The 25,988-nt window shown below is 40.0% G+C and overlaps 2 protein-coding genes across 3 annotated transcripts in view; both read left to right on the top strand.

Annotated features, from left to right (window-relative positions):
- Positions 1–25,988, top strand: part of Btk29a (tyrosine-protein kinase Btk29A) — a 361,771-nt gene that overhangs the window by 267,847 nt on the left and 67,936 nt on the right. The gene's annotated exons all lie outside the window — the stretch shown is intronic.
- LOC143144795 (uncharacterized) lies at positions 13,408–15,264 on the top strand. The gene has a single exon (XM_076307593.1). The coding sequence runs from the start codon at positions 13,464–13,466 to the stop codon at positions 14,496–14,498; it is 1,035 nt and encodes a 344-aa protein (XP_076163708.1). The 5' UTR covers positions 13,408–13,463; the 3' UTR covers positions 14,499–15,264.

The raw sequence follows: 25,988 nt of genomic DNA, 5'->3' as shown, positions 1-25,988 counted from the left end.
TATCACTGCGATGAATTATTACCAATCACAAGGTTCGTTAGACAAATTCGTGCTCATTACAAAGTACTTTAATTACTCGAATTGAGTGCTTCCCTTTTGTGTATTTTCTACCAGACACCTTTTTCTTTTTATTAGTTATTTAAGTACACAAGTTTCTTCTTTATATCACTGCGATGAATTATTACCAATCACAAGGTTCGTTAGACAAATTTGTGCTCATTACAGAGTACTTTAATTACTCGAATTGAGTGCTTCCCTTTTGTGTATTTTCTACGAGACACCTTTTTCTTTTTATTATTTATTTAAGTACACAAGTTTGTTCTTTATATCACTGTGATAAATTATTACCAATCACACGGTTCGTTAGACAAATTTGTGCACATTGCAGAGTACTTTAATTACTCGAATTGAGTGCTTCCCTTTTGTGTATTTTTTCTACGAGACACAACGATCTACCTTTTTTTTTTTTATTATTTATTTAAGTATACAAGTTTGTTTTTTATGTACATGCAACTTTTACCGCGATAAATTATTAGCAATTACAAGGTTCATTAGACAAATTCGTGCTCATTACAAAGTACTTTAATTACTCGAATTGAGTGCTTCCCTTTTGTGTATTTTCTACGAGATACAACGATCTACCTTTGTCCTTTTATTATTTATTCAATTACACAAGTTTATTCTTCCTATCGTTACAACTTTCACCGCGATAAATTATTACCAATCACGCGGTTCATTAGACAAATTCGTGCACATTACAAAGTACTTTAATTACTCAAATTGAGTGCTTCTTTGTGTATCTTTTCTACCAGACACAATAACGATCTACTTTTTCCTTTATCATTTATTTAAGTACACAATTTTATTCTTCGTATCGATGTAACTTAACTGCGATAAATTACCACGTTAATTATCCAATTCCCTAAAATTATGGTGCGATTATATCCAATGTTCTCCCATAGCAACCATGACCCGTGATCTTCAAATCAGAGTACAGATCGAGCACTTTCCTTTCAAGTATTTTTTTTTCCAAGATACAACGATCTATCGTTTTTATTATTCATTCAAGTACCACGATATTATTCCTCGATTCGTGTCGGTGTAACATCAATCGCGATAAATTATTATCAACCACGTTGAGGTCACGGTTGATGCGACAGATTCCTGAACAGTACAAGGTACTTTAATTACTCGCATCCCTAAAATTATCGAGCGATTCGACCTAATGGTTTACGCATAGCAACCGTGACCTGTGATCTATCGTCTCGGAAAGTAGGTTAAAATCAGAGAGGGACAGGTTGAGTGCTTCCCTTCGGAGTCTTTTGTACAAGACGCGACAACGATCTACCTTTTTTTTTTTTTATTATTATTTATCAAGTACCACGGTGTTATTTTTCGAGTCACGTCGACACAACTTGGACCGCGATTAATTATTATTCGTTTACAAAATTCTGCACGGTATCTGCCTCGAAATATCGTCTTGGTTTTGTATTAATTTTTCACCAGTGTCTACCAACAAGTTCCTTCTACTAAAATTTCACTCGATATTGCGAACATAACTGTACAAATCGCGTAATTGATAACGTTAAGACTCATTACAAAGTATTTTCTTTTTTTTTTTTTTTTCATTCTTTTGTACAATAGCTATAAACGAAAATCGATTCGTGTTTTCCACGACTGTATTTGGTGAATTTTTTAAATTTTTCTACGCTATTTCTTCTCTCCTTTATCGAACAAACAAGTAAATTATTAACCACGTGATTGATCCGATAAATACATGTGAAATATTTTTTTAGAAATCTTTTATAAGAGTAACCATTGATTCGAGTGTGTCTCTAAAACGAAAACTTCTTCTCAACTATGTATTTACAATGCTCGACAACTTCTATGAAACACGACCAACCGCGGTAACATTATTTTTCGCGTTGTTCTTGATGCGCAAATTGCACCGCGAGTAAGGTATTAATTTGCCAGCAATGTTCCCCTAATTATCGTAGCCGCGGAATCGCTCGATGAAATTTCTGCATTTAAGGAAACACCGCGAGGATAGTCGACGTTAATAAAAAGCAAGAGGCTTAATGGTTAAAATAAGAGGAGCCTCGGTGCAAATTGCACGCGCGCAACAATTACTCCGCGACGGACGTATATGGCGTTGGCGATCATCGAGTCTGACATTCGCGAGACAGTCGATTCGATTGCACACCTTGCTGCACCGGACATTGTACAGCGGAGTGCAAAAGTATTCGTTCCAGCTGCCACGTGGAAAGAAAAATGTCTACATTGAACCATTACACGATCCGTTATTAACAACGACGATGCGCACGGGAAATTGTAACGTAACGGTATGTCTCAATTGCTTCTAATTCTTACATTGCGCGTGTAATTGATTACTTTTGAAGAGACGTTTGACGAGTAAATTCAACGAAGACATTTCTAATTCGAACGACGCGTTTCAAATTAGTGGTGTATGTCACACTTCTCGGTATAGTTAAGAATTATATTACGCGTGACCATTGATAGGAAATATTATTCTTTGGAACTTGATAATATCTAATTAAAGATTCACGGATTAATAATTATTTTACAATTTTTTTTCTTCAACTAGCAATTTATCAATCACAGTATCATTTATAATACACCAGCCATTGTGAAGCTAACGTATCGAAAACAGAATAGTGTATTTTTGTAGATAAATTTATCATAAATTGAAATATTTGTTTACAAGGGGCAAATATAAGTGAAAAATTCTCGAGACAAATTGTCTAGTTATGTATATTTATGTATACTTTTTTTTACTATGTACTACTTATATGGTAAACACTTTTCGAGACAAATTTTCTACTTATATATACTATTTTTACTATATACTACTTATATAGCAAACACTTCTCGAGACAAATTTTCTACTTATAATTGTCATTAACTTTATCACCTGAAATATCTCGTTGATTCGCAATGATAGGAGAAAATATCCAAAGAAAATTTTCTACGTCCGTTTGAGACGAATAATGTGTTCCTTCGCCATTCTTCTCAATGGTAAAAAACAATAATATGTTCAAAATTGTACATTCTGAATATTTAAACATAATTATATCCGTAGAAAACATGGCTTCTTCGTTCTCTCTGCACGAACACTTCTCTCCCTCGCTATAAGTCGAACGTCTACCAATTTTTCATACATAAAAAAAGATCAAGAAACAACAAATTCGAAATTACTCGAAATATTTCTAAATCGTGGTAAACAAGCCTCATGTTCAAAACTAAACATCCTGTATATTTAAACATAATTATTTCCGTAGAAAACATGGTTTCTTCGTTCTCGCTGCACGAACACTTCTCTCCCTCGCTATAAGTCGAACGTCTACCAATTTTTCATACATAAAAAAAGATCAAGGACCAACAAATTCGAAATTACTCGAAATATTTCTAAATCGTGGTAAACAAGCCTCATGTTCAAAACTATACATCCTGTACATTCAAACCTAATTATTTCCGTAGAAAACATGGCTTCTTCGTTCTCGCTGCACGAACACTTCTCTCCCTCGCTATAGGTCGAACGTTGCGCCTAAGCGGTCGAGCATTTCGCAATCGACCACGCGGAAACGATTCCGCGATCGACTCTTAGAAACGATACCTCGTCGAACATTTCTTCCACGAGGAATCCTTCTTCTTGCTCCTCGAACCGCGAAGCTTTTTCGCTTCTTCGCCCCCGTGGATTTCTCGCGACGAGTTTACCCTTACGGAACTTTTTGGTGCTGGTTTCTCACCGGAGAGAAAAAAAGAAAGAAAAAAGAAAAGAAGAAAAAGAACCGAATCGAAAACTCGACGAAATTCCGGTCGAGCGAGTCCCGGGTGAAAAAATTTATTCGGAAAGGTGTCGAGCAAATACGTAGCACGAGCTACGGGGCTATATTCTTGCGACGTTGCGGGAAAACTGTGCTGAACTGTGCGCTGGAGTGTGACTCTGGAATAAGAACGAGCGTACAAATTCTCGAGGACGCGATGCCAGGAATCGAATGAATTCCCGAATATAAATTTTATCATCGAACATGGATCGTTCGACATCAGTTTTCTATCGGTGTCCCGACTCTCGTCCGAAATAGATAAACAACTGGAAGTGCATCGTGGCTCTGGAACACCTGCGCGATTCCTTTACCCGAAATTGTATCGAGCAGGTAAAATCTGCTGCCGTGGTATATCGAAATCTCTTCTCGGAATCGTTACCCGGTGAACTCGAGACACCGAAGGAAAATAAAAGTACCCATCGAGACTCTTCGAGCGAAGTTTTCGAGAGTACACGCGACTTTTGAAGATTTCTCGAGAAGGTATTCGATTCTACGCGAAAAAGTCAACGTAAAACCAAAGATACAATTTTTTCGCACAAGCCACGGTTTTCGAGATATTCGAATTGGAAAATTGTCGGGGCTCCGCTCAATCACGCACGGATACATACCTTCGCGATCGATTTTCTCAGTAATGAAGCTATATAGGGGAAAATTTTATTCCACGTTATCAATTCGGTTTTTCGCGTAGAACGCATCGATATCGTTACAAAATTTTTTTCACAAAATTTTTTTCACAAAATTTTTTTCGTTTCGATGTAGAACATCGGTATTTTGCGAATCGAAGGCACGGTTACTCGACGATACGAGATATTATTGTTCGTCCGCGTTCGTTTCCACGCGATACAGAGTATTTCGAAACGGGAGTCATCGATGTTCGATCAACGTAACGACAGGGACAATGTTGATCCGCGGGAACCCGCGGCGAAAGAACAATAAACTCTTTTGTCGCTCGGCGAACATGTGTCGCTTCTGCGGGTAGATAACGAGCCGGTTGCACGGCCTCGCATTCTAAACGATATTCGCAAGGCCGATTCGCGTTCGCGCAAGTTTATTGTGTGCCCTTCGCGCTCGAAAATGCGCCAATCGAATCGAACGCGAATATTCGAGGACGCGAGAACCGCCAAATGAATTTTAACGAAGTCCCGTGGACAGAGGCTCGCGTGGAAAAAAAAAAGGAAAAAAAAATTCTACTCCCGTGGAAAACGTTATTTTCCGAAAATGTTTCCCCCTCCTCTTTTACGTGCTCCCAGTTTTCGAAACGAAAGAAAGATCCACCGTGACCTAAAATATTGCAAAAATTGAACGGTTTGGAATTTGTATATTTGAGTAATGTGTACGTTTGAGTGTATTTGTATATTTGTAAATTTGAAGAGGAAAAGTCTTCAAATTTATTAGCCTCTAAATAGTCAAATTTTTGACGACACGTGAAATTTTAATAACACATTTTAATGTTACACAATACTGTTCGCTTGTTTTTAAATAATTGTACTTTTATAATGATACAATATCGGTAGATGTCTTCTTAAAATTTTATAATAGATGCAGACACTATTATTTAACAATTTCTCTCGTTGATCATGTATTTGAGTATGTACTCGTGTAATGTGATATTTAAAAATACTAATGAAATTAAGAAAGAAACTTTAAAAATTTGATCATGTACTTGGGTATATACTTGTGTAATGTGATATTTAAAAATACTAATGAAATTAAGAAACTTTAGAATAGAGGAATAGACAAATTTAGATACGATTGGCTACAATTTTCGTAAACTTGGATTTATTTAAAGAATACTTACAAGATTGTCGAGAGTCTCGTATTTTCTGTGATATTGCAAATTCGACCGATCGTGAATCATCGTATCACGAAAGCAATTAAATCGATCTCTTGGATCATCGACGAAGTACCATCGGAGAATCAACGTGGAAGTTTCTGCGCAATTGTTATCGCAATTGTGTAATAATTATTAGTCCCGTCGAAATATTGTTAGGATCTTAAAATGTATAGAATATTACCGGCGCAAGAACTCCTCGGTTGTAAACTCTTGTTTTACGAGTACCTTGCAATTATTGCACGGATAATTGGTCCCCAATCAGTATTTCTCTTCTTTTTTTCCAACGAATATAATTAAAATGCAGTAAATAGGATGTGTACCGTACGGTATTCAAATCTTGTTCACCGTTTCGCGCAAAGTTCCACGGATGTTATATAATGCGAATTGATGTTGCTTTGCACGAGCCGCGGAATAAAATATGTAATCGTGTTAAAAAAAAATTCATCGTTTTCGAGACCGTACGCGAAAAGAAAAAAAAGAAAAGAAACAAGAAACATAAACCATTATCCGAGTTTCAATTGCCTTTTAAAGTGACAAAAATGTTCAATCGGTGCGTAAAACGATCGTTAGTTTCTTAATTTTTTTAAATTCGGTGAATTTAAATTGCAAAACGGACAGGGGGATTAAATACAAAGAATGCGAAAGAAGATTTGTTAGCTCCGTGTAATACTTTAATCTGTCTCGCTCGGACGAGGTATTTTAAATATCTTTCACGAATATTTCTGAAAGTTTCTCGTAAGATGCGGCGCGTACTCGAAAAGACGTGATCATTTTCCAACTTTCGTCGAAGTGGGATCGCGGTGCCGACACACAGACACAAATTTTACGGAGATAGAAACAGTGTGCACGTTACTGTATTTACTCCGTTAAATTATGTTACTTTATTCTAGACGGTGCTTTCGAACCTTTGGAACTAAATATATTTAGATAGTAGTATTCGTTTCTATACGGTAAACAAGTCAACCTCAAAGCCAGAGGAGTCTGGATTAGGTTGCGTCACAAAGCGTATCACAGTGCACCTATCACAGTGCACCTATCACAGTGCACCGATGACAGTGCACTTATCACAGTGCACTTCACTAAGGTGAAGGTACGAGTAGTTGACCAGTCTGGTAGCTGACACTTCGAGAAAAATTAATTTACGAGTACCATTGGTTGTAATGGTTGCAATGATTCGGTAATTTTACAAAGAAATTTGAAACAAGTCTAATTTATCCCTTTGATAATTCTTGTATAGACATCGTTAATAATTGAGTAATTTTTAAAAAAAATTTGAAACGAGTTGAATTGACTTTTGTGATAATTCTAATGTGAACAGAGATACTGTTAATAATTGAATAATTTTAAAAAGAAGTTTGAAACAAGTTGAATTGACCTTTGTGATAATTCTAATGTGGGCAGAGATATTGTTAATAATTGAGTAATTTAAAAAAAAAGTTTGAAACGAGTTAAATTGACCTCTGTAATAATTCTAATATGAACAGAGATACTGTTAATAATTGAATAATTTTAAAAACAAGTTTGAAACAAGTCAAATTGACCCTTTTTATCATTCTTGTATAAACATCGTTAATAAGTGAGTAATTTGAAAAAAAAAATTTGAAACAAGTTGAATAGACCTTTGTGATAATTCTAATGTGAACGGAGATACAGTTAATAATTGAATAATTTTAAAAAGAAATTTGAAACAAGTCAAATTGACCCCTTTAGTAGTTGTAGTGTAAACATCATTAATAATTGAATAATTTTAAAAGGAAGTTTGAGACAAGTTAAATTGACCTCCATGATAATTCTAATGTGGAATTAGCACCACCAATAATGAAATATTTTTAAATAGATGTTCGAAACAAGTCAAATTCACCCCTTTGATAATTCTAATGTAGGCCGAAACATCGTTAATAATTGAACAATTTTTAAAAAAAGTTTCAATCAAGTCAAATTGTCACCTTTGATATTTCTAGTCTTCTTAGAGACATTATCAATAATTGAGTAATTTTAAAAAGATGTTCGAAACAAGTCAAATTCACCCCTTTGATAATTCTAATGTAGGCCGAAAAATCGTTAATAATTGAACAATTTTAAAAAAAAGTTTCAATCGAGTAAAATTGTCACCTTTGATATTTCTAGTCTTCTTAGAGACATTATCAATAATTGAGTAATTTCAAAAAGAAGTTCAAAACAAGTAAAATTCACCCCTTTGATAATTCTAATGTAGGCCGAAAAATCGTTAATAATTGAAGAATTAAAAAAAAAAAGTTTCAATCAAGTCATAATTGATCCCTTTGGTAGTTCTCGTATAAGCACCGTTAACAATGAATTTTAAGATACAGTTTGAAACAAGTGAAATTGACCCCTTTGGTAGCTCTAGTGTAGACACCGTTAACAATTCGAATAATTAAAGAAAAAAAAAAGGTTCGAATCGAGTAAAATTGGCCCGTTCGGTAGTTGCAGTAGTGACAATATCGATTGCATTTTGGGGAACAGTGCAACCGAGTGGCAGAGACCGCGTTCGCAATCGAGATCTTTTTTCGCGGCACCGCAGAACATCTGCATCGCGCGAAACGAGCGAGTTGGAACGCGCCGGCTCGTTCGATGACCTCGCCACGGCGAGAGGAGAATCGCTCTTCTTGGGTTTTCACCGATACCTTAGAAAGTTTCTCTCGGTGGGAGGGACGTAGGCAGCCTTGAAAATCGTTCACGACGTACCTGGCATCGCTGAGCGTGGCCCGACGACGACGACGAACGCGACGTCGCGACGCGAAAAGATGTCACGGACGATAAGTCTCGAATTTGGAATGTAATTGACGCCCGGTTCACGGACCGAACCTCGAATATCAATTGTCAACGCCCCGAGGCGCGTCCGCTTTGGAGATTTAACGCGTTCACTGTCACGAGAGTTTTCTATCCTCAAGGATGTCCTCGACACTTGTACGAACTATACGGAGGGATAGAAATGTTCGATGGTCGGTGTACACTTGTTATTTTACGGGATCGCTAACGTAAGTAACTTTGCTTACAAGTTTGCATTGGAGTTCAATCTTCGCGAGTAGAAATATTCGATAGTTGATACACTTGTTTTATAGCATCGCTAACGACAGTAACTTTACTTAGAGGTTTGCATTGGAGTTCAATCTTCGTGAGTAGAAATATTCGATAGTTGATATACTTGTCATTTCGTAGTTAGAACGTTGTTTGAAAGTTGGTGTACACTTGTTATTTTATAGCACTGCTAACGACAGTAACTTTACTTTGAAGTTTGCATTGGAGTTCAATCTTTGCGAGTAGAAAAATTTGATAGTCGATACACTTGTTGTTTTATAGCATCGCTAACGTAAGTAACTTAGAAGTTTGCATTGGAGTTCAATCTTCGCGAGTAGAAAAATTCGATAGTCGATACACTTGTTGTTTTATAGCATCGCTAACGACAGTAACTTTACTTAGAAGTTTGCATTGGAGTTCAATCTTCGTGAGTAGAAAAATTTGATAGTCGATACACTTGTTGTTTTATAGCATCGCTAACGACAGTAACTTTACTTAGAAGTTTGCATTGGAGTTCAATCTTCGTGAGTAGAAAAATTTGATAGTCGATACACTTGTTGTTTTATAGCATCGCTAACGACGGTAACTTTGCTTAGAAGTTTGCATTGGAGTTCAATCTTCGTGAGTAGAAAAATTTGATAGTCGATACACTTGTTGTTTTATAACATCGCTAACGTAAGTAACTTTACTTTGAAGTTTGCATTGGAGTTCAATCTTCGTGAGTAGAAATATTTGATAGTCGATACACTTGTTGTTTTATAACATCGCTAACGTAAGTAACTTTGCTTAGAAGTTTGCATTGGAGTTCAATCTTCGCGAGTAGAAATATTCGATAGTTGATACACTTGTTGTTTTATAGCATCGCTAACGACAGTAACTTTACTTTGAAGTTTGCATTGGAGTTCAATCTTCGTGAGTAGAAAAATATTCGATAGTTGATATACTTGTCATTTCGTAGTATAGAACGTTGTTTGAAAGTTGATGTACACTTGTTATTTTATAGCACTGCTAACGACAGTAACTTTACTTAGAAGTTTGTATTGGAATTCAATCTTCGTGAATAGAAGTATTCGATATACTTGTCATTTCGTAGTATAGAACGTTGTTTGAAAGTTGGTGTACACTTGTTATTTTATAGCACTGCTAACGACAGTAACTTTACTTAAAAGTTTCCATTGGAGTTCAATCTTCGCGAGTAGAAATATTCGACAGTTTATATACTTGTCATTTCGTAGTATAGAACGTTGTTTGAAAGTTGATGTACACTTGTTATTTTATAGCACCGCTAACGACGGTAACTTTGCTCAAAACTTTCCATTGTAGTCCAATCTTCGTGAGTAGAAATACGCCAAGTTTATTCAAAAATTTACATTAATCGTTTTACACCACTGCCAACGACAGTAGGAAATTATTTAAAAGTTTACGAGTACACTAGACTGACCGATTATCCGGTCACATTTTCTTTCTCGACACAAAGATAATAATTGACCGGTAGAAAAATGATCGATACAATCCGTGATGTTTCCCTTGTACTCGAATAAACGTAACTTTTCGAAACGTTGTAAGTTTAACCTGTTAATTCGAAAAGACCGACTCCCAGTGGCCTTTGCATAATTCAATGTTCAACGAACACACTCGCCGCGAACGAGCACTTCGACAGAGCGTAAGTTTGCACAAACGTCCCTCTATCGCCGTTATTAACAGAGACGAATAAAATTATTCGTTTACCGAACCAATTAACGCATTCCAAGTCGATTTTGCAGAACTCTCCCTCGAGGATAACCCGTGTGCTCTCTCTCCCGCGCGCACACTTCGTTTGTATCGCGAAATGGTATTTTAAATTAATCCGCTACGTTGAGCTTTATAATTTCCGAAAACAATCGTTCCGACGCGATTCATAATCGTACGAAAGAAACCAATTAGTTCGAACGAGCCCGGTCAATTTGTATAACGCGGTGTTACGTTTCAGAAACATTACGCAAACGTTCCAGATGTTTTATTTGCATTGGAAACGATAATAAATACGGCATTGTGTGCAATCATCGCCCGAAACAAGTTTGCGGTGCGCGTTCAATGGAAGATTTTCTTTGTAAAGTTTACGAACATAGAGTCCCCTGCCTCGATATCCTTGCGTAACGGTAACGGTTGTTGAAAAAGAAAAAAACGGTACGTACGAATCGATTATGCCCGATAAAGCGTAAACCGATATTCGTAGAGAGATATGAATGTTGTAACGTTCAATAGAAATCATTTTCTACAAATTTGTTCGTAAATGATTAAGTACCATTTGTCCTCGAAGAAATCAAAATTTTAGATTTAAATACTTCTTTCTTCTCACAAAAATTTCTTCCAAGCTCTGATAATCATTCTAAGTGTATAATAAATATTATAATGTGTACATATGTACAGTATTGAAGTATATATCAATAGTGTAATATATATCAATAGTGCCAATAAATATTATAATAGAAATCAATAGTACAATAAATACTACAATATTGCACGACTACCGGTTAGTTTATCCGTACCAGTCCCGGTGTAATAATTATTTTAACAGTTCACACAAGTTAATTCCACGCCTGTCTTTCGCAGCTTATCGACGGAATTAGGCCGCGTCTTAATATCTCTCGATCGGAGCTCGAGGGGTGGGGGTGAAGAAAAGGGGGAAGGTGGAGTTCGAAATCGATGGCCGGCCTTTAAAACAGAAAAGTTGGTTCGCGTCCCAGGCTTTATTAGAAACCGTCACGGCAAGAAAATATCACGAGATCGAGTATCTACGTATCGGCGACAACCGGAAATTTATTGGCGATATTTCTCCCTCGGAAGTATCGACCCTCGTTTCCATCCACCGGAGAACATACTTCCTCTAGCTCGCGCCCCTTCCTGCCACTCCATTTCCCTATTTTTCTCCCGCCTTACCATCCTCCACCTCCTCCTCCACCTCCCCTCCTCAACGAACCTCGTCCCCCCTCCATCGTGCTTTTCTCTCGCGTTTCGCCAATCTCCACCGCGTCCGTCTCGCCCTGAAAGCGATTTATTTCAGCTGCCTTTCTTCCTCTTATCGAGCGGTTCGAGTATTCGGTGCTACTCTCGGCACAGTCGCTCCAATAATTAGCCTTGTTTCGGATCACTTAATTACTCTTGAGTGGCGCAAGGCGCGCGTTTCGTAGAAAGAGCAGAGAGAGAAATGGGTCGTCGTTGTCGTCGTCGTTTCGAGAAACAGCGAACTCCAAAGCGGGGAAGATCGATGCAAGTTCAGGGTCGTGTCTCGTTTCACGAAACCGAACAAACTCGGTGTACTTCTTGTCGATCGTGAAGAGAACGAGGGAGTTTTCCAGGCGATATTCTCGTTGAGTTGTTTTCGATCTTGGAAATAAATGATTGGAGAGCGAACTCCAAAGCGGGGCGGTGCAAGTTCAAGGTCGTGTCTCGTTTCACGAAACCTTGTCTCTCTTGGCAATTGTGAAGAAAACAAGGGTGTTTTTCAAGCGATATTCCCGTTGAGTTGTTTTCGATCTTGGAAATAAATGATTGGAGAACGAACTCCAAAGCGGGGAGATGCAAGTTCAGGGTCGTGTCTCGTTTCACGAAACCGAACAAACCTAATGTTCTTCTTGGCAATTGTGAAGAAAACGAGGGCATTTTTCAAGCGATATTCCCGTTGAGTTGTTTTAGATCTTAAGAATAAATTATTGGAAAGAGAACTTCAAAGCGGGGAGATGCAAGTTCAGGGTCGTGTCTCGTTTCATGAAACCGAACAAACCTAATGTTCTTCTTGGCAATAGGGAAGAAAACGAGGGCGTTTTTCAAGCGATATTCCCGTCGAGTTGTTTTCAATCTTGGAAATAAATGATTGGAGAGCGAACTCCAAAGCGGGGAGATGCAAGTTCAGGGTCGTGTCTCGTTTCACGAAACCGAACAAACCCGATGTTCTTCTTGGCAATTGTGAAGAGAACGAGATAGTTTTCCAGACGATATTCCCATTGAGTTGTTTTCGAACTTGGAAATAAATTATTGAAAAGCAAACTCCAAAGCGGGGAGGATGGATGCAAGTTCAAAATCATATTTTGACTTCACGAATTCCAAGAACTAAGTGTTCTACCAATTGGAAATAAACCAAGGAAGTTTCCCGGGCAATATTCCCGTCGAGTTGTTTCCAATTTTGGAAATAATTTTCTAACTTTCTATCTCTTCGACGTAAAATTACTTTCATCGAGATCGTCGAGATTCTTATTTGGAAAACAACATCAGACACGAACGTATTCGAATAATTTCCAATCAAACGAGTAACGTCACGTTATACAGAGATATCAATGTGTCCTCGAGTGTCGTTTAAAAAAACTCAAAGTCACCTTGCTATCTCCGAATTCTTACGAGACGCAAAATATTACAAATGCGTTCGTTCTCCTTGTTTCTTTTCTTTCTCCTCTTCGTTCTTCTCTTTCAATCGAATCAACGGACGAGACGTTTCAGATGGCAGTTCTCACCATCAAACCCACACTGTACATCCACTCTGAAGAAGACACGCAGCACCGATGGATTATTGAGAACCACGGTCTCTCTTCTCGGCGAGGAGACGCGCGAAATCTCCGTACCGATAATCGGTGTCAGAGATCGTGACCCCTGTCTAATCTGCACCCTGTGCACCGTGGTGCAACGAATAACGCATATAATCGTCCGCGATATCTTGGCGACTCGTCAGTCGCCGAAATCGCTTGGCTTTGGCGCGGGACACGATCGTCGAAATGTCCAAGTCTCTTGTTTGGTTAACGTGGATCGTTCTCGCGACGATCGACATCACCACCGCCACACCGGAGGAGCCAACGTGCGTGCAAACGAGCGGTTACACGGTGTGTCATCGCAAGGGTGTCCTGGTGGAGGTCACCCAGCAGGAATTCGAGGACCAGCTCAGTATCGAGAACCTGAATCTGTTGGCGATTCGCGAGAACGCTTTCAAGAACTTGACCACCAAGCGTTTACAGTTCTTCCAGGGGAACAGGATCTCGGTGGTGACCAGAGACTCTTTCCATGGATTGGACAAACTGGAACGTCTCGATCTGGACGGTAACGTGGTACCGTTATCGGAGAATCTGTTCTCCGAGTTAACCCATCTTCGATCCCTCTCCCTGGTGTTCAACAAGATCAAGACAGTGCCTAAGAACTCGTTCGCCGGGCTCACCGAACTGATGTGGCTCTACCTGGGCAACAACGACATCGAGTCGATCGACAAGACCACGTTCTCGGGATTGTCCACGTCCATGTTCGTACTCTGGTTGAACGACAACAAGATCGCCAACGTGGAACCGGGCAGTTTCGATCGGATGACCGAGCTCATGCGTCTCCACTTGGAGAACAATCGGCTCGATTCTCTGCAGCCTGGAACCTTTCGAGGACTACGGAAACTGGACTGTCTGTACTTGGAGAGCAACCGATTGACCAGCATCACCAAAACCGACTTCAAGGGACTGGCCAATCTACGGATCTTGAGTCTCCATCACAACGAGATCGCTGACATCGAGTTGGCCGCGTTCGCGGAACTCTCTCAATTGGAGCAGTTGGATCTAAGGAAGAATCGACTGTCCAGTATCGCTACAGGGATGTTCAACGGGTTGACCAGTTTGCAGAAACTCGATTTATCGAACAACCAGATCAGTCACGTGGACTCGGGTGTGTTCAGTGGTCTCAACGCGTTGAGGAACGTCAATCTCGCGAACAACAACATGACCAGTGTGGACAGAAAGGCTTACGGTTTACCACTTTTGGCTATTTTGCGTACATAAAAAGGAAGATCGAGGAACTGGAAATATTCGAAAAACCAGTGAAACGATCTTAAAATCTGTATAGAAGCTTTCAAAGTCACCTTGTATACTTGGTCTCTAAATGGAACAGAGAGCTGTATAGTTTCGGACAATAAAAAAAAAAGAAAAAAATACAGTGACGTTGGAAGTATTGGTAATCGAATTGCTCGTTTGACGTTGTCACCATTTAACTTTTTTTTTTTTGTTTTTTATATATATATATTCGTCGGTAAAGATAAAAGTGTCGCGAAGAGTCGATACGATATTGCGCAACTCGTCGATGAAATCTCGCGGCGCGAGGTTCGAGGCAACCGTGCGACGACATTTTCGACGTCCCGTGTACGAGAAACGCCCACGTAGAATGATGTCACGTTTCCGTGATTTCTCTAATCTCGTCGAGCGACGTTAGATAAGTGATTCCGTCGTGCGATCGGTTCGTTCGTTTCGTTTTTATCAACCGAACCGGGAATGTGTGTCGTACAAGGGTGAACAGTTGCTTCGAACGTGTGCCAGATTTAATCGACTAATGAATCTCGGGAAAGCGGAATTGCGCTCGCGTTATATCACGCTTTCTTTCCAGTAACCATAACACGTTAGACGAAGAACACCGTGCACGTATCCCCGATTAAATTCCACGAAATAAAGTATTTCAATTTCGTTCGAACGAATTCACTCGGTTTTCTTGTTTCTCGTCCAACAATTTTACGCGCGATATTAAAAAGAAATAAAAAAGAAACATTTTATGATACACGTAGGCAATGATCGTTTAAATTTTAATGAAGTTGCCTCGCCTAAATTTCAAATTAGCCCCACTGTTCCTCCACTTCTCGGTGTCGTCGAGCTGAGCGCGATACGTTTCGATGAACAAAAATGGAGGCAATAAAAAAAAAATAGAATGTACGTGGGCAATACTCGCTTAAATTTGAACGGAGTTGTCTCGCCTAAATTTTAACTTATCCCCACTGTTCCTCCACTTCTCGAGGCGCGCCTTACGATTGAAAACTGTGAAAATGTCAATTTCCACGCTTTTATTTTTATCTTCGTAACAACAGTGTCAACGAATCGGTGAGATTCTCCCGTTTAAAACGAGTCCAAACACGGCTCGAATCGGAGAAACTTTACCGTTCGATTACTTTTGCGATATTTAAAATTTTCGTAAAAAAAAGTTCGTCCGAAGTACGTCGTGTTTGTACTCGTTTCAATCGGGAGAACCTCGCCGATCCATCGATACGGTTGTAAATCCGAAGCGAAAAAAATGGAAAATTGTAATTTTTGCAATCGAACGGTCGCGTTCGTTCGAAACGTTCGAGAATCGAGCCAACGTTGTTTCGAGTGAAAAGTTTATTTTCACGAATAAATTCTCGAGCCTCGAAGTAAAATTTACTCGTCGTGTACGTCGAGAATGGGCGTCGTCTAGTCTCGTTCACCGCGGCCAAGGAAACTTTTCCGCGCGATTGTAATTTTACTTTGGCCGCGGACATAATTTTCCGCTTTTCGAACGATCTAACGCACGGCAACGTTCAACGTTCCAGTCACGTCCCGGAGCACCGAATCACATTCGAATGCGTCGCGAGCGTGCCGTGATCGTGCCGTCATTGAACCGCCGCTGTAAATCAAGCTCAAAGTGTCCCCGGGACCCCTGGATGCCGAGACTCGCACAAGTATCTGCTTTCTGAAACGATATACTATATGTATCTCTAACGTCGCGCTTAAAAGCCGCACTTTCACCGCGCGACTCGCGCCGATTCAATACCCACCGCGTCGGGTGTACGCGTACCCCGCTAACGCGAGTCCTTGTAATAAATATCGGGTCCCGCGCCAAAGATGACATGTTGGGAAAGCGTGCGCGCGCAGACGTACGCGCACGCGCACCGATCACTTAACGTCACTCCGTGAGAGCGCACGGTCACCACGGTAATGCACGGTTCACCCTCCGTGCACTCTTCCGGACTTGTCGCTTTCGATAGAACTCTTCTCGAGAATAACGCACACCGACGAAACTGTGATACCTATGTATCGTTCACGGACACTATTTTTGCTTATTTTAAGGAAAAAAATTGTCAACCTACGTAGAAACAACGAGCGTTCCAGTATCGAGCTACTCGGACTTCCCAGTGACGCGTTAAGGTGGATCACATCGGTTCTAATGGGAAGAATTGAAAGAAATTAGAATTTGTAGAAATCGAAGGAACGTCGCTACGTTTGAAATGTCGCTACGCCTGTCTTAACGGAGCAGGCTTTGTAAAAGGAGAATGTAAATTTTCCAGAAACCTGGTACCCAATTAAGATAAATTGTGAAAAATGAACGGTTCGAATGTTAATAGCTGCTTCGAAAAAGGGGGGAGAAAAGTTTGGTCTCTGTTCAGGGGAAGTGTACTTCCGCCTGGGAGGAGTTGATACCGAAATACTGTTTATTTCGCGAAGTCGATTGGCGAGTGTGCCCCGAACGGGGACCGTGCTCGACGTTGTCGTTGAGTATCGAGGTAAAACTCGTTCTCGAATCTCGTTCTTCGAGTTTAACGTGGCAGGTACAGGTGAAAAATTGGAAAGAAGGTGCTCCAATTAAATCTATTAGCAATGAGTCATTCTCGGCTGTCGTTCGGAGGACATACTCGACCGAGCGTACGACAAATAGTCCGTGAATAATCGTGAACTCGATGCAAAGATCTGCGAACCACGACGTCAGCTGAAAGTTTCGTTCGACGAATTGGAGCCGCGTTAATTTCGACGCGAGCAAGAGCAACGGGGATTAATAGACGCGATGTTTTATCGCTCCGGCGCCGTTTTAGGCTGTGGCCATCGTCTCGCTCCGTGTGTTCCCTGGACCTTCTATGTACTTTCGACGATTTATTACAGGTCATTGGTAGCGTGGATGCGAGCCAATTAAATCGAACTCCTGGTGCAGGCGAGTTGATACTCTTCGGGAGATATTCTTCGACGATCCTCGCGCTAATGAATCCTGAAGCTGAAGTAACACTCTCCGGATTTTTCGACAGGATTTGAAAAGAGTAACAATTTCAATTCGAAGTTGAATTCTTTGCGTTGTATCTATATAGTATACAGTGCATTGGTCGATAATGTCTAATTAATTTACTACTGGTAGCAATCATCTACAATCTTAATGAATCTTAAAGCTAAAGTAACACTTTCCTGATTTTTCTACAGGATTCGAAAAGAGTAACAATTTAAATCCGAAGTTGAATTCTTTGCATTATATCTAGATAGTAGACAGTACATTGGTCGATAATGTCTAATTAACTTACTACTGGTAGTAATCATCTACAATCCTAATGAATCCTGAAGCTAAACACTTTCCTGATTTTTCTATAGGATTTGAAAAGAGTAACAATTTAAATCCGAAGTTGAATTCTTTGCATTGTATCTAGATAGTAGACAGTACATTGGTCGATAATGTCTAATTAACTTACTACTGGTAGCAATCATCTACAATCTTAATGAATCCTAAAGCTAAAGTAACACTTTCCTGATTTTTCTACAGGATTTGAAAAGAGTAACAGTTTAAATTCGAAGTTGAATTCTTTGCATTATATCTATATAGTATACAGTGCATTGGTCGATAATGTCTAATTAACTTACTACTGGTAGTAATCCTCTACAATCCTAATGAATAGCAAAAATGAAGCAACACTTTCCTGATTTTTCTTCAAGATTTGAAAAGAGTAACAATTTAACTTCGAAGTTGAATTCTTTGCATTATATCTATATAATATACAATGCATTGGTCGATAATATCTAATTAGCTTACTAATCATAGCAATCGTCTACAATCCTAATGAATCCTGAAGCTAAAATAATACTTTCCTGATTTTTCTACAGTATTCGAAAAGAACAAGTTTAAATTCAAAGTTGAATTCTTTGCGTTGCATCTATATAACGCACAGTGCATTTCTCGATAATGTCTAATTAGCAACTACCCGTAACAATCATCTACAATCGTAACGAATCGCGAATCCGGAGCACCGCTTCCCCGATCTTTCCACAAGTTGCGAAAAGAGTAACGATACGAATTCAAAGTCGAATTCATCGCATTGTATCCGTACGGTGGATCGCTCGATAGTATCTAATTAGCTTACTTTCTTATTTTTCCCGTCGTTGATCCGACGTTTCTCGAGTTTCGCGAAACTCCCATTGCCGAGAAATTGCATCGCGTATCGCGTTCAAAGGTTGAAACGCGAATCATCCGATCGCTTTAAAAATGTAAAACACGAAATATTTTTCTCATCCGGAGATACGGATCTCGGAATTTCATTCTAAGAGAATAATGAATATTTTCAATTGAACGATGCCCGTGGCGCCCTCGGAACACACCGGTTTCTTTGTTCGCCACGAGTTACGGATTTCGTTGCACTTTGCACCGTTCGTCCGCGATTTGTATGCAGCGGTAACGAGTAACGAAAGGGGGCCGAGCGTGTACAAAAGTGTCGTAAATTCTCCCGGTGGTTACGTATCCGCGACGTATCGCCTATACGCGTACTTTATCGTCGCGGCGGAAAATTACACTCGCGGCTCGTAAAACTCATTCACACCTACGAGGAACACCGTGCGTCTCGGTCGAACTCGGTAGTCGTCCATTGACGATGTTTCGCCGATTCCACGGCCCTGTGGTTCTCGTCGGACGCGATAAACGGCCGATGAATGGCAATAATGCCGCCCAACGAGGAAGAAGTCGCGATTATTCGAACAGACGGCGGCTGTTTCTCGTATATTTAGCCGGCGGTTAAGGAGCTCGCTTCCCCCTCGCCTTTTATATTATTCCACGGGTCGAGATGAATGTTCATCGTCGGACAAAAGGGGGACGAGGAGGAAAAAGGAATCGGGGAAATAAAGGGCAGCTTTCGTTTTGCCCCGTTTTGTTTTCCCGGGCTTCTTTATTTTCTAATTTGCGGCGCAGTCGACTCGCGTCCGACCCGACCCCGAGACCCCTCGCCTGGTACATCCATCATCGTGCAACGCGCTGGAAACTGCTCTACCTACCTAGACGTATCCGTTGCAGAGATTGCACGGTCATTTTTCACATTTTATTGCCCTGTCGTGTCCTCGCGTCTCGAAGGAAACATTACACTTTTCAGAGGACATCGCCGAGCCACGTACACGGTGCGTCGAATAAGATCTAATCTTTCAATGCGCGACAAATTCATCTGAGACAACTGCTGGGAGGTGTGGACAGGGTGTGTCGAGGAAGAACTAATCTTTCTATTTTTTTGAGACAACTGCTAGAAGGTTCCAACTTTTCTTTTTTAATAAAAAATGGTTTTTAATTTCTTCCTATTGAGATAGCTCTCGTCGAGCTGAGTAAAGTTTACCCGAACTGTTTTTTTTAATTGTCCGTAGTTACAGAGTTATGGCAAGTATTTGGTTGCCCTGTCATGTTGTCGCACCTCTGAGGACACATTACACTCTTGAGAGAACAACGCCGAGCCACGTACACGGTGCGTCGAATAAGATCTAATCTTTCAATGCGCGACAAATTCATCTGAGACAACTGCTGGGAGGTAGCGATATTTTTTTCTAAGGAAGAATGGTTTTCTATTTTTTAGAGAACAGCGCCGAGCCACCTACAGGGTGTGTCGAGGAAGAACTAATCTTTCTATTTATTTGAGACAACTGCTGGAAGGTTCCAACTTTTTTTTTTAATGAAAAATTAAAAAAGACTCTCATGTCTCTGAGGAAACATTACACTTTTGAGAGAACAACGCTGAGCCACGTACAGGGTGTGTCGAGTACGAACTAATCTTTCAATTTATTTGAGACAACTGGTAGAAGGTACCAACATTTTTTTTTTTTAACGAAGAATGGTTTCCAATTTTTTCCTATCGAGATAGTTCTCGTCGAGCTGAATAAAGTTTACTCGAACCGTTTTTTTTTATTGCCCATAGTTACAGAGTTATGGCAAGTATTTGGTTGCCCTGTCATGTTGTCGCACCTTTGAGGAAACAGTACACTTTTGAGAGAACATCGTCGAGCCACGTACAGGGTGTGTCGAATAAAATGTTGCGAGTTGCTTTCTCAAAATTAAACAAAGACATTAACTTTATTTTCATTATAGTTACACGGTACAGGAGACCTAACCTTTCAGTGTGCAACAAATTTTTCGAGTCGACTATTGGGGAAAAGAGGAGTGTCCCAATATATTTTTTAAAGATTAGAAAAGTTAAGTGTTACAAAGAGCTTTCTTAGAATCTAACGAAGACGTCAACCTCATTTTCGCTATAGTTAAATAATACAAAACCCCAATATATTTTAAACGCAAGGTGAGATTAATTTTTTGTCTTCGAAATAACTCAAATCGAGCTCGATGACATCTACTCGAACCATTTTTCCTTATTGTGCGTAATGAGAGAGTTACAGAGAAAAATGAAAAGAAAAAGTTTTCCTTCCTCGTATTGTTCCTGGATTCACCTATTTGCGTAGGGTTCCAGGAATCTCGGTTCTCGAAGATCGCGGAACGATAAATCGGAACTCACAGCCAACGCCATCGTAAAGCGTTCAAACTGTCGGATACTTACGTATCGGATCGCTATATCGCTCGACACGCTTTAACTAAGAATTCCACACCGAGAAGTCGTATCCTTGAAAACGAAAGCACGTTAAGCCGAAACACGACGGTTACCGGCGTGTTTCTGTTCGTTAAACCGGGAATTAGACTTAAAGTTCAACAGGTTAGTTCGAAAGTTCGAGTACAAGTTATAACACGCGCGGAAGAGCGTGCAGAGTACCGAAGAGCTTACGCTCGAAGCTTCTCCGTTCGGTGGAGTTCGAGAGCCACGGTTGGAAAATGTCGCGGAAATTTCATACTTCGGAGATATCGCCACCGTGGAAATCACCGAGACCGGGAATTATTTGTTTCGTCACTGTTAACGGAACAACGATTTCCACCGGTTGTAAAAAGTGTGCGGCGGGGGGTATCTATAAACGAATCGAACGGTTTAATATTTCATTGGTCACAGTCTCGCTCGCTCGACCGCGGAATCCATTCTTGGCGAGACGACTGCAGCCACGGCTATTCGTGCGCAAAATATCCCGCTCGCGATTAACAAAAATTAATTTATCCCGTTGGTGGTAAATGTTGACGTAGGGAAAAGGTAAATCTTCCGAACGCCAGAGGAAAACTATTGCGGAGAATCGTGTGTCTATCGTTCTAATCCAATGGAGTACTTTTATCGTGTACAAAAAAAAATATATTTAATTGTAGAAAATAAAAAAATTCACAAGGATTCTTCAGAGTGTACTGTTCGCCCACGACAAGAAGGCAAACGGATGGTTATATCCCCACTCTGCTTCGGTTTACTAGTTCCCCTACTATCCATTGTCTCTGTTGGTCGAGGGTGACAAAGAACCATGGCGAAAACAAATATTTAATCGTACGAAATAAAAAATTCACAAAGATTCTTCACAGTATACTGTTCGCCCACGACAAGAAGGCAAACGGATGGTTATATCCCCACTCTGCTTCGGTTTACCAGTTCCCCTACTATCGATTGTCTCTATTGGTCGAGGGTGACAAAGAACCATGGCGAAAACAAATATTTAATCGTACGAAATAAAAAATTGACAAGGATTCTTCATAGTGTACTGTTCGCCCACGACAAAAAGGCAAACGGATGATTGCATCCCCACTCTAGTTCGGTCTACCAGTCTACCATCGCAGGTATTGTCTCTATTAGTCGAGGGTGACAAAGAACCATGGCGAAAACAAATATTTAATTGTACGAAATAAAAAATTCACAAGGATTCTTCACAGTGTACTGTTCGCCCACGACAAGAAGGCAAACGAATGGTTATATCCCCACTCTGCTTCGGTTTACCAGTTCCCCCACTATCGATTGTCTCTATTGATCGAGGGGGATAAAGAACCATGGCGAAAGCAAATATTTAATCGGATTCTTCACAGTATACTGTCCATTCACGACAAGAAGGCAAACGAGTGGTTACATCCCCACTCTAGTTTAGTCAACCAATTCCCCTACCATCGCTATTGGCCGCCGTCGATCTTCGTTACCGCCCTCGACCAATAACTACAATACACTCGATAGTAGGGGAACTGGTACATTGAACTAGAGTGGGGATATAACCACTCGTTTGCCTTCTTGTCGCAAACGGACAGTACTTATCCAACTTACTTCCCGGTGAACGTTATCGTTCGATCTTTGAATTCGCCGAATCCTTTGATGAGATAATAATTTCGAAAATATACATTGCAAGTGAACATTCCCTGGAATATCCTCGCAGAGTTCTCCAGCGGATCCAGGACGATATTTTTCCCCTCGTCACCCGAAGACTTCACGTCCTTAATCTCCGATTCCTGTTCGATCGAAACAATTTCCACTCACACCCGTTGGAATCGAGAAATAAAGGGCACATTAATTTCCTCGATGACTCGTTCCCGTATTTACAATTTCGTTCTGTGAATTGTTCAGCGCCCGGTAGCGAGAAGCTTTCCGCTCCGGGTACACAGAGACTTGATTACGTCTTTTCCGCGCTTCCGTGTTCCATCGAGGTAATATTCGATTCCATTAAAGCGACAATAAATTCAGCGCGAACGAAATCGCGAGCAATTTTCCGCTTCCTCGACCCTTTAATGTCTGAAACACGGCCAATGTAGGGAGAAGGAGGTGGAGGCGGAGGAGGGGTAGAGGAAGACACATCGAAGAGAAAGATCGCGATGGCTCGAAATTCGATTCGATGTCTCCGGTGCTTAAGGTCTCGTGGAAAATGAATTTTCCGGCCTTTTTGTATCGGGAAACTCCTCCTCCGACAAAAGTCTCGGGAACTCCGGCGTAATCTTTTACCTACTTCCCGCGACAAACTCCATTTTATTATCGAAGTTGTTCGAGTGTTTCCGCGCGAAATATCCACGGAACGTACTCGTCCCTCCTCTAGGGGAAAATTATAACGGACTTAAAGCGTAACTTACTACCTACCGAGCCGTTGGTGCGAATCGGGCGAGATTCCTCGTTAAAAGTCCGGATCTCGACCCCGATAAAAGTTCCGAGGTCGTCGTCACCACTGTTTCGCGCTGGGCGACGAGACGCGCGGGAGAGACGAAATCTTATCCATGTGTTATGGAAACTTTTCACGATAGCGTTCACGATTTTCGAAAATGTTTTCAATTTTCGAAAAAAATCTTGCTTCTTTGAGTCGTTTCGTGCAATTTCCGAATCTGTACACTCTTGTCTATGCACAGTGCAACGTTTATTGAGTACACGCGACGAGTTTCGATATCTCGCGTATCTCAAGGTGGTCCACCGACTTGACATTTATTTTTCGAAATATATTACGATTGTCCGGCCCGATCGCCGTGGGAAATGTACGACGAACGCGATCGATGCAGGCATTTTAACAAGATTAAATCATCTCGCTGGATTTAACTCGTATCCGATCGACCTTAAACTGTCGTTATAATGTTAAGCAGATTGAATCGAGCGCAATGATATACGGGGACCTTCCAGTTCACTGTACCCTCTCGCTCTCCTACGACAATTGCTTCATCTACTGGCAGTAAGTAGGCGACTGAAACAGGTATCACGACCAATCGGCACCACGGCGATTGTCTGTTCCCCGTTTTCCAAATGTATCGCTGCATTCGCTTCTATGCATTAACGAATGCATAACCCGGTCAAATGTCATAAACCGTGTTGTAAATAATACGAACAAATATTGTGTTTGGAACTTTCGTAAGTTCTTAAACTTTTCTGATACGTACGATATTTTTTTTTTGTATAATATATAAACGTGTGAGATCTTCTATTTGAATATATGTACTGTAAATTCGAATATATAATATATACTGTAAATTCGAATATATATACTGTAAATTCGAATATATATACTGTAAATTCGAATATATATACTGTAAATTTTGACTACCAATGGGTTATTGCTCGTTAATAAAGAAATAATGATAATAAAATGGTCGACCACTCTCGTCGAAGATTCATCTGGCAATTTTACTTTCCAAAAACAGGCATACAAGATTTGTACGCGTAAGAATTACCAAACTTTCGTTTCGACGTAGAACAAGTTTTCGAACGAAAAGTTTCCAACGATCGGTGTTTCCATAAAATATTTTGAATAAATCTAACGAAGTAACTCGTTGGTCGGACCTCTTGGATAGGGATCCTGAACGAAAACCATCAGCTGGAATCTCGACCGAGCAAAAATTCAGTTAACTCGGAATATTTTTCTCGAAAAACGGTGAAATCGATTTTATATACACGAAGCGAAATTTTATACACAAAGCTCGGTTCTTCACTCGCCGGTGCTACTCTGAAGTTCGTGTTCTTCGAGAACGAACAGGTTGACCATTGAATACCAATGGGATTATCAAGAGTGGCCTCGAACACAATGAAACGATCGTTCTCCCTTAATGATCATTTCTATTCATAGAATTAGTCGGAGACGAATGATCGAAACGTAAGGTACATTTAAAGCAAAGGAAATCGGATTCGAATTCTCGACTTCAAGAACGAATATACGTATTATATAATAAAACGAATCGTGCTTGGTTCTCGAAGGAAAGTTTCTCGAATTCGATGATAGCGTAGCGAAGAGTTCCTGGAATTGGGAATCATTTATCTTGGTACAAGGATAAGCCGGTAAAGAGCACTCTAAAATACCAATTAACATATTAGTCGAGTTCACATTACTTTCTGTGATTGTGATAGACTCGATTCTTTCTTCGATCGCGTTTAAATTTTCATCGAGACCTAATAATTCTCTATCGTAACGATAAACCGGTAAAGAGCACTCTAAAATACCAATTAACATGTTAGTCGAGTTCAAAATACTTTCTGTGATTATGAAAGACTCAATCCTTTTTTCAATCTCGTTTAAATTTTCTTCGAGACTTAACAATTCTCTATCGTAACAATACACCGGTAAAGAGCACTCTAAAATACCAATTAACATATTAGTCGAGTTCAAAATACTTTCTGTGATTATGAAAGACTCAATCCTTTTTTCAATCTCGTTTAAATTTTTCCTCGAGACCTAACAATTCTCTATCGTAACGATAAACCGGTAAAGAGCACTCTAAAATACCAATTAACATGTTAGTCGAGTTCAAAATACTTTCTGTGATTGTGAAAGACTCAATCCTTTTTTCAATCTCGTTTAAATTTTTCCTCGAGACCTAACAATTCTCTATCGTAACGATAAACTGGTAAAGAGCACTCTAAAATACCAATTAACATGTTAGTCGAGTTCAAAATACTTTCTGTGATTGTGAAAGACTCAATCCTTTTTTCAATCTCGTTTAAATTTTCTTCGAGACTTAACAATTCTCTATCGTAACAATACACCGGTAAAGAGCACTCTAAAATACCAATTAACATGTTAGTCGAGTTCAAAATACTTTCTGTGATTATGAAAGACTCAATCCTTTTTTCAATCTCGTTTAAATTTTCTTCGAGACTTAACAATTCTCTATCGTAACAATACACCGGTAAAGAG

Source organism: Ptiloglossa arizonensis, chromosome 3, assembly GCF_051014685.1.
Source record: "Ptiloglossa arizonensis isolate GNS036 chromosome 3, iyPtiAriz1_principal, whole genome shotgun sequence".
Lineage (NCBI taxonomy): Eukaryota > Metazoa > Arthropoda > Insecta > Hymenoptera > Colletidae > Ptiloglossa > Ptiloglossa arizonensis.
Note: the sequence above shows the minus strand (reverse complement) of the source record. Positions and strands in the feature narration are given on the sequence as shown.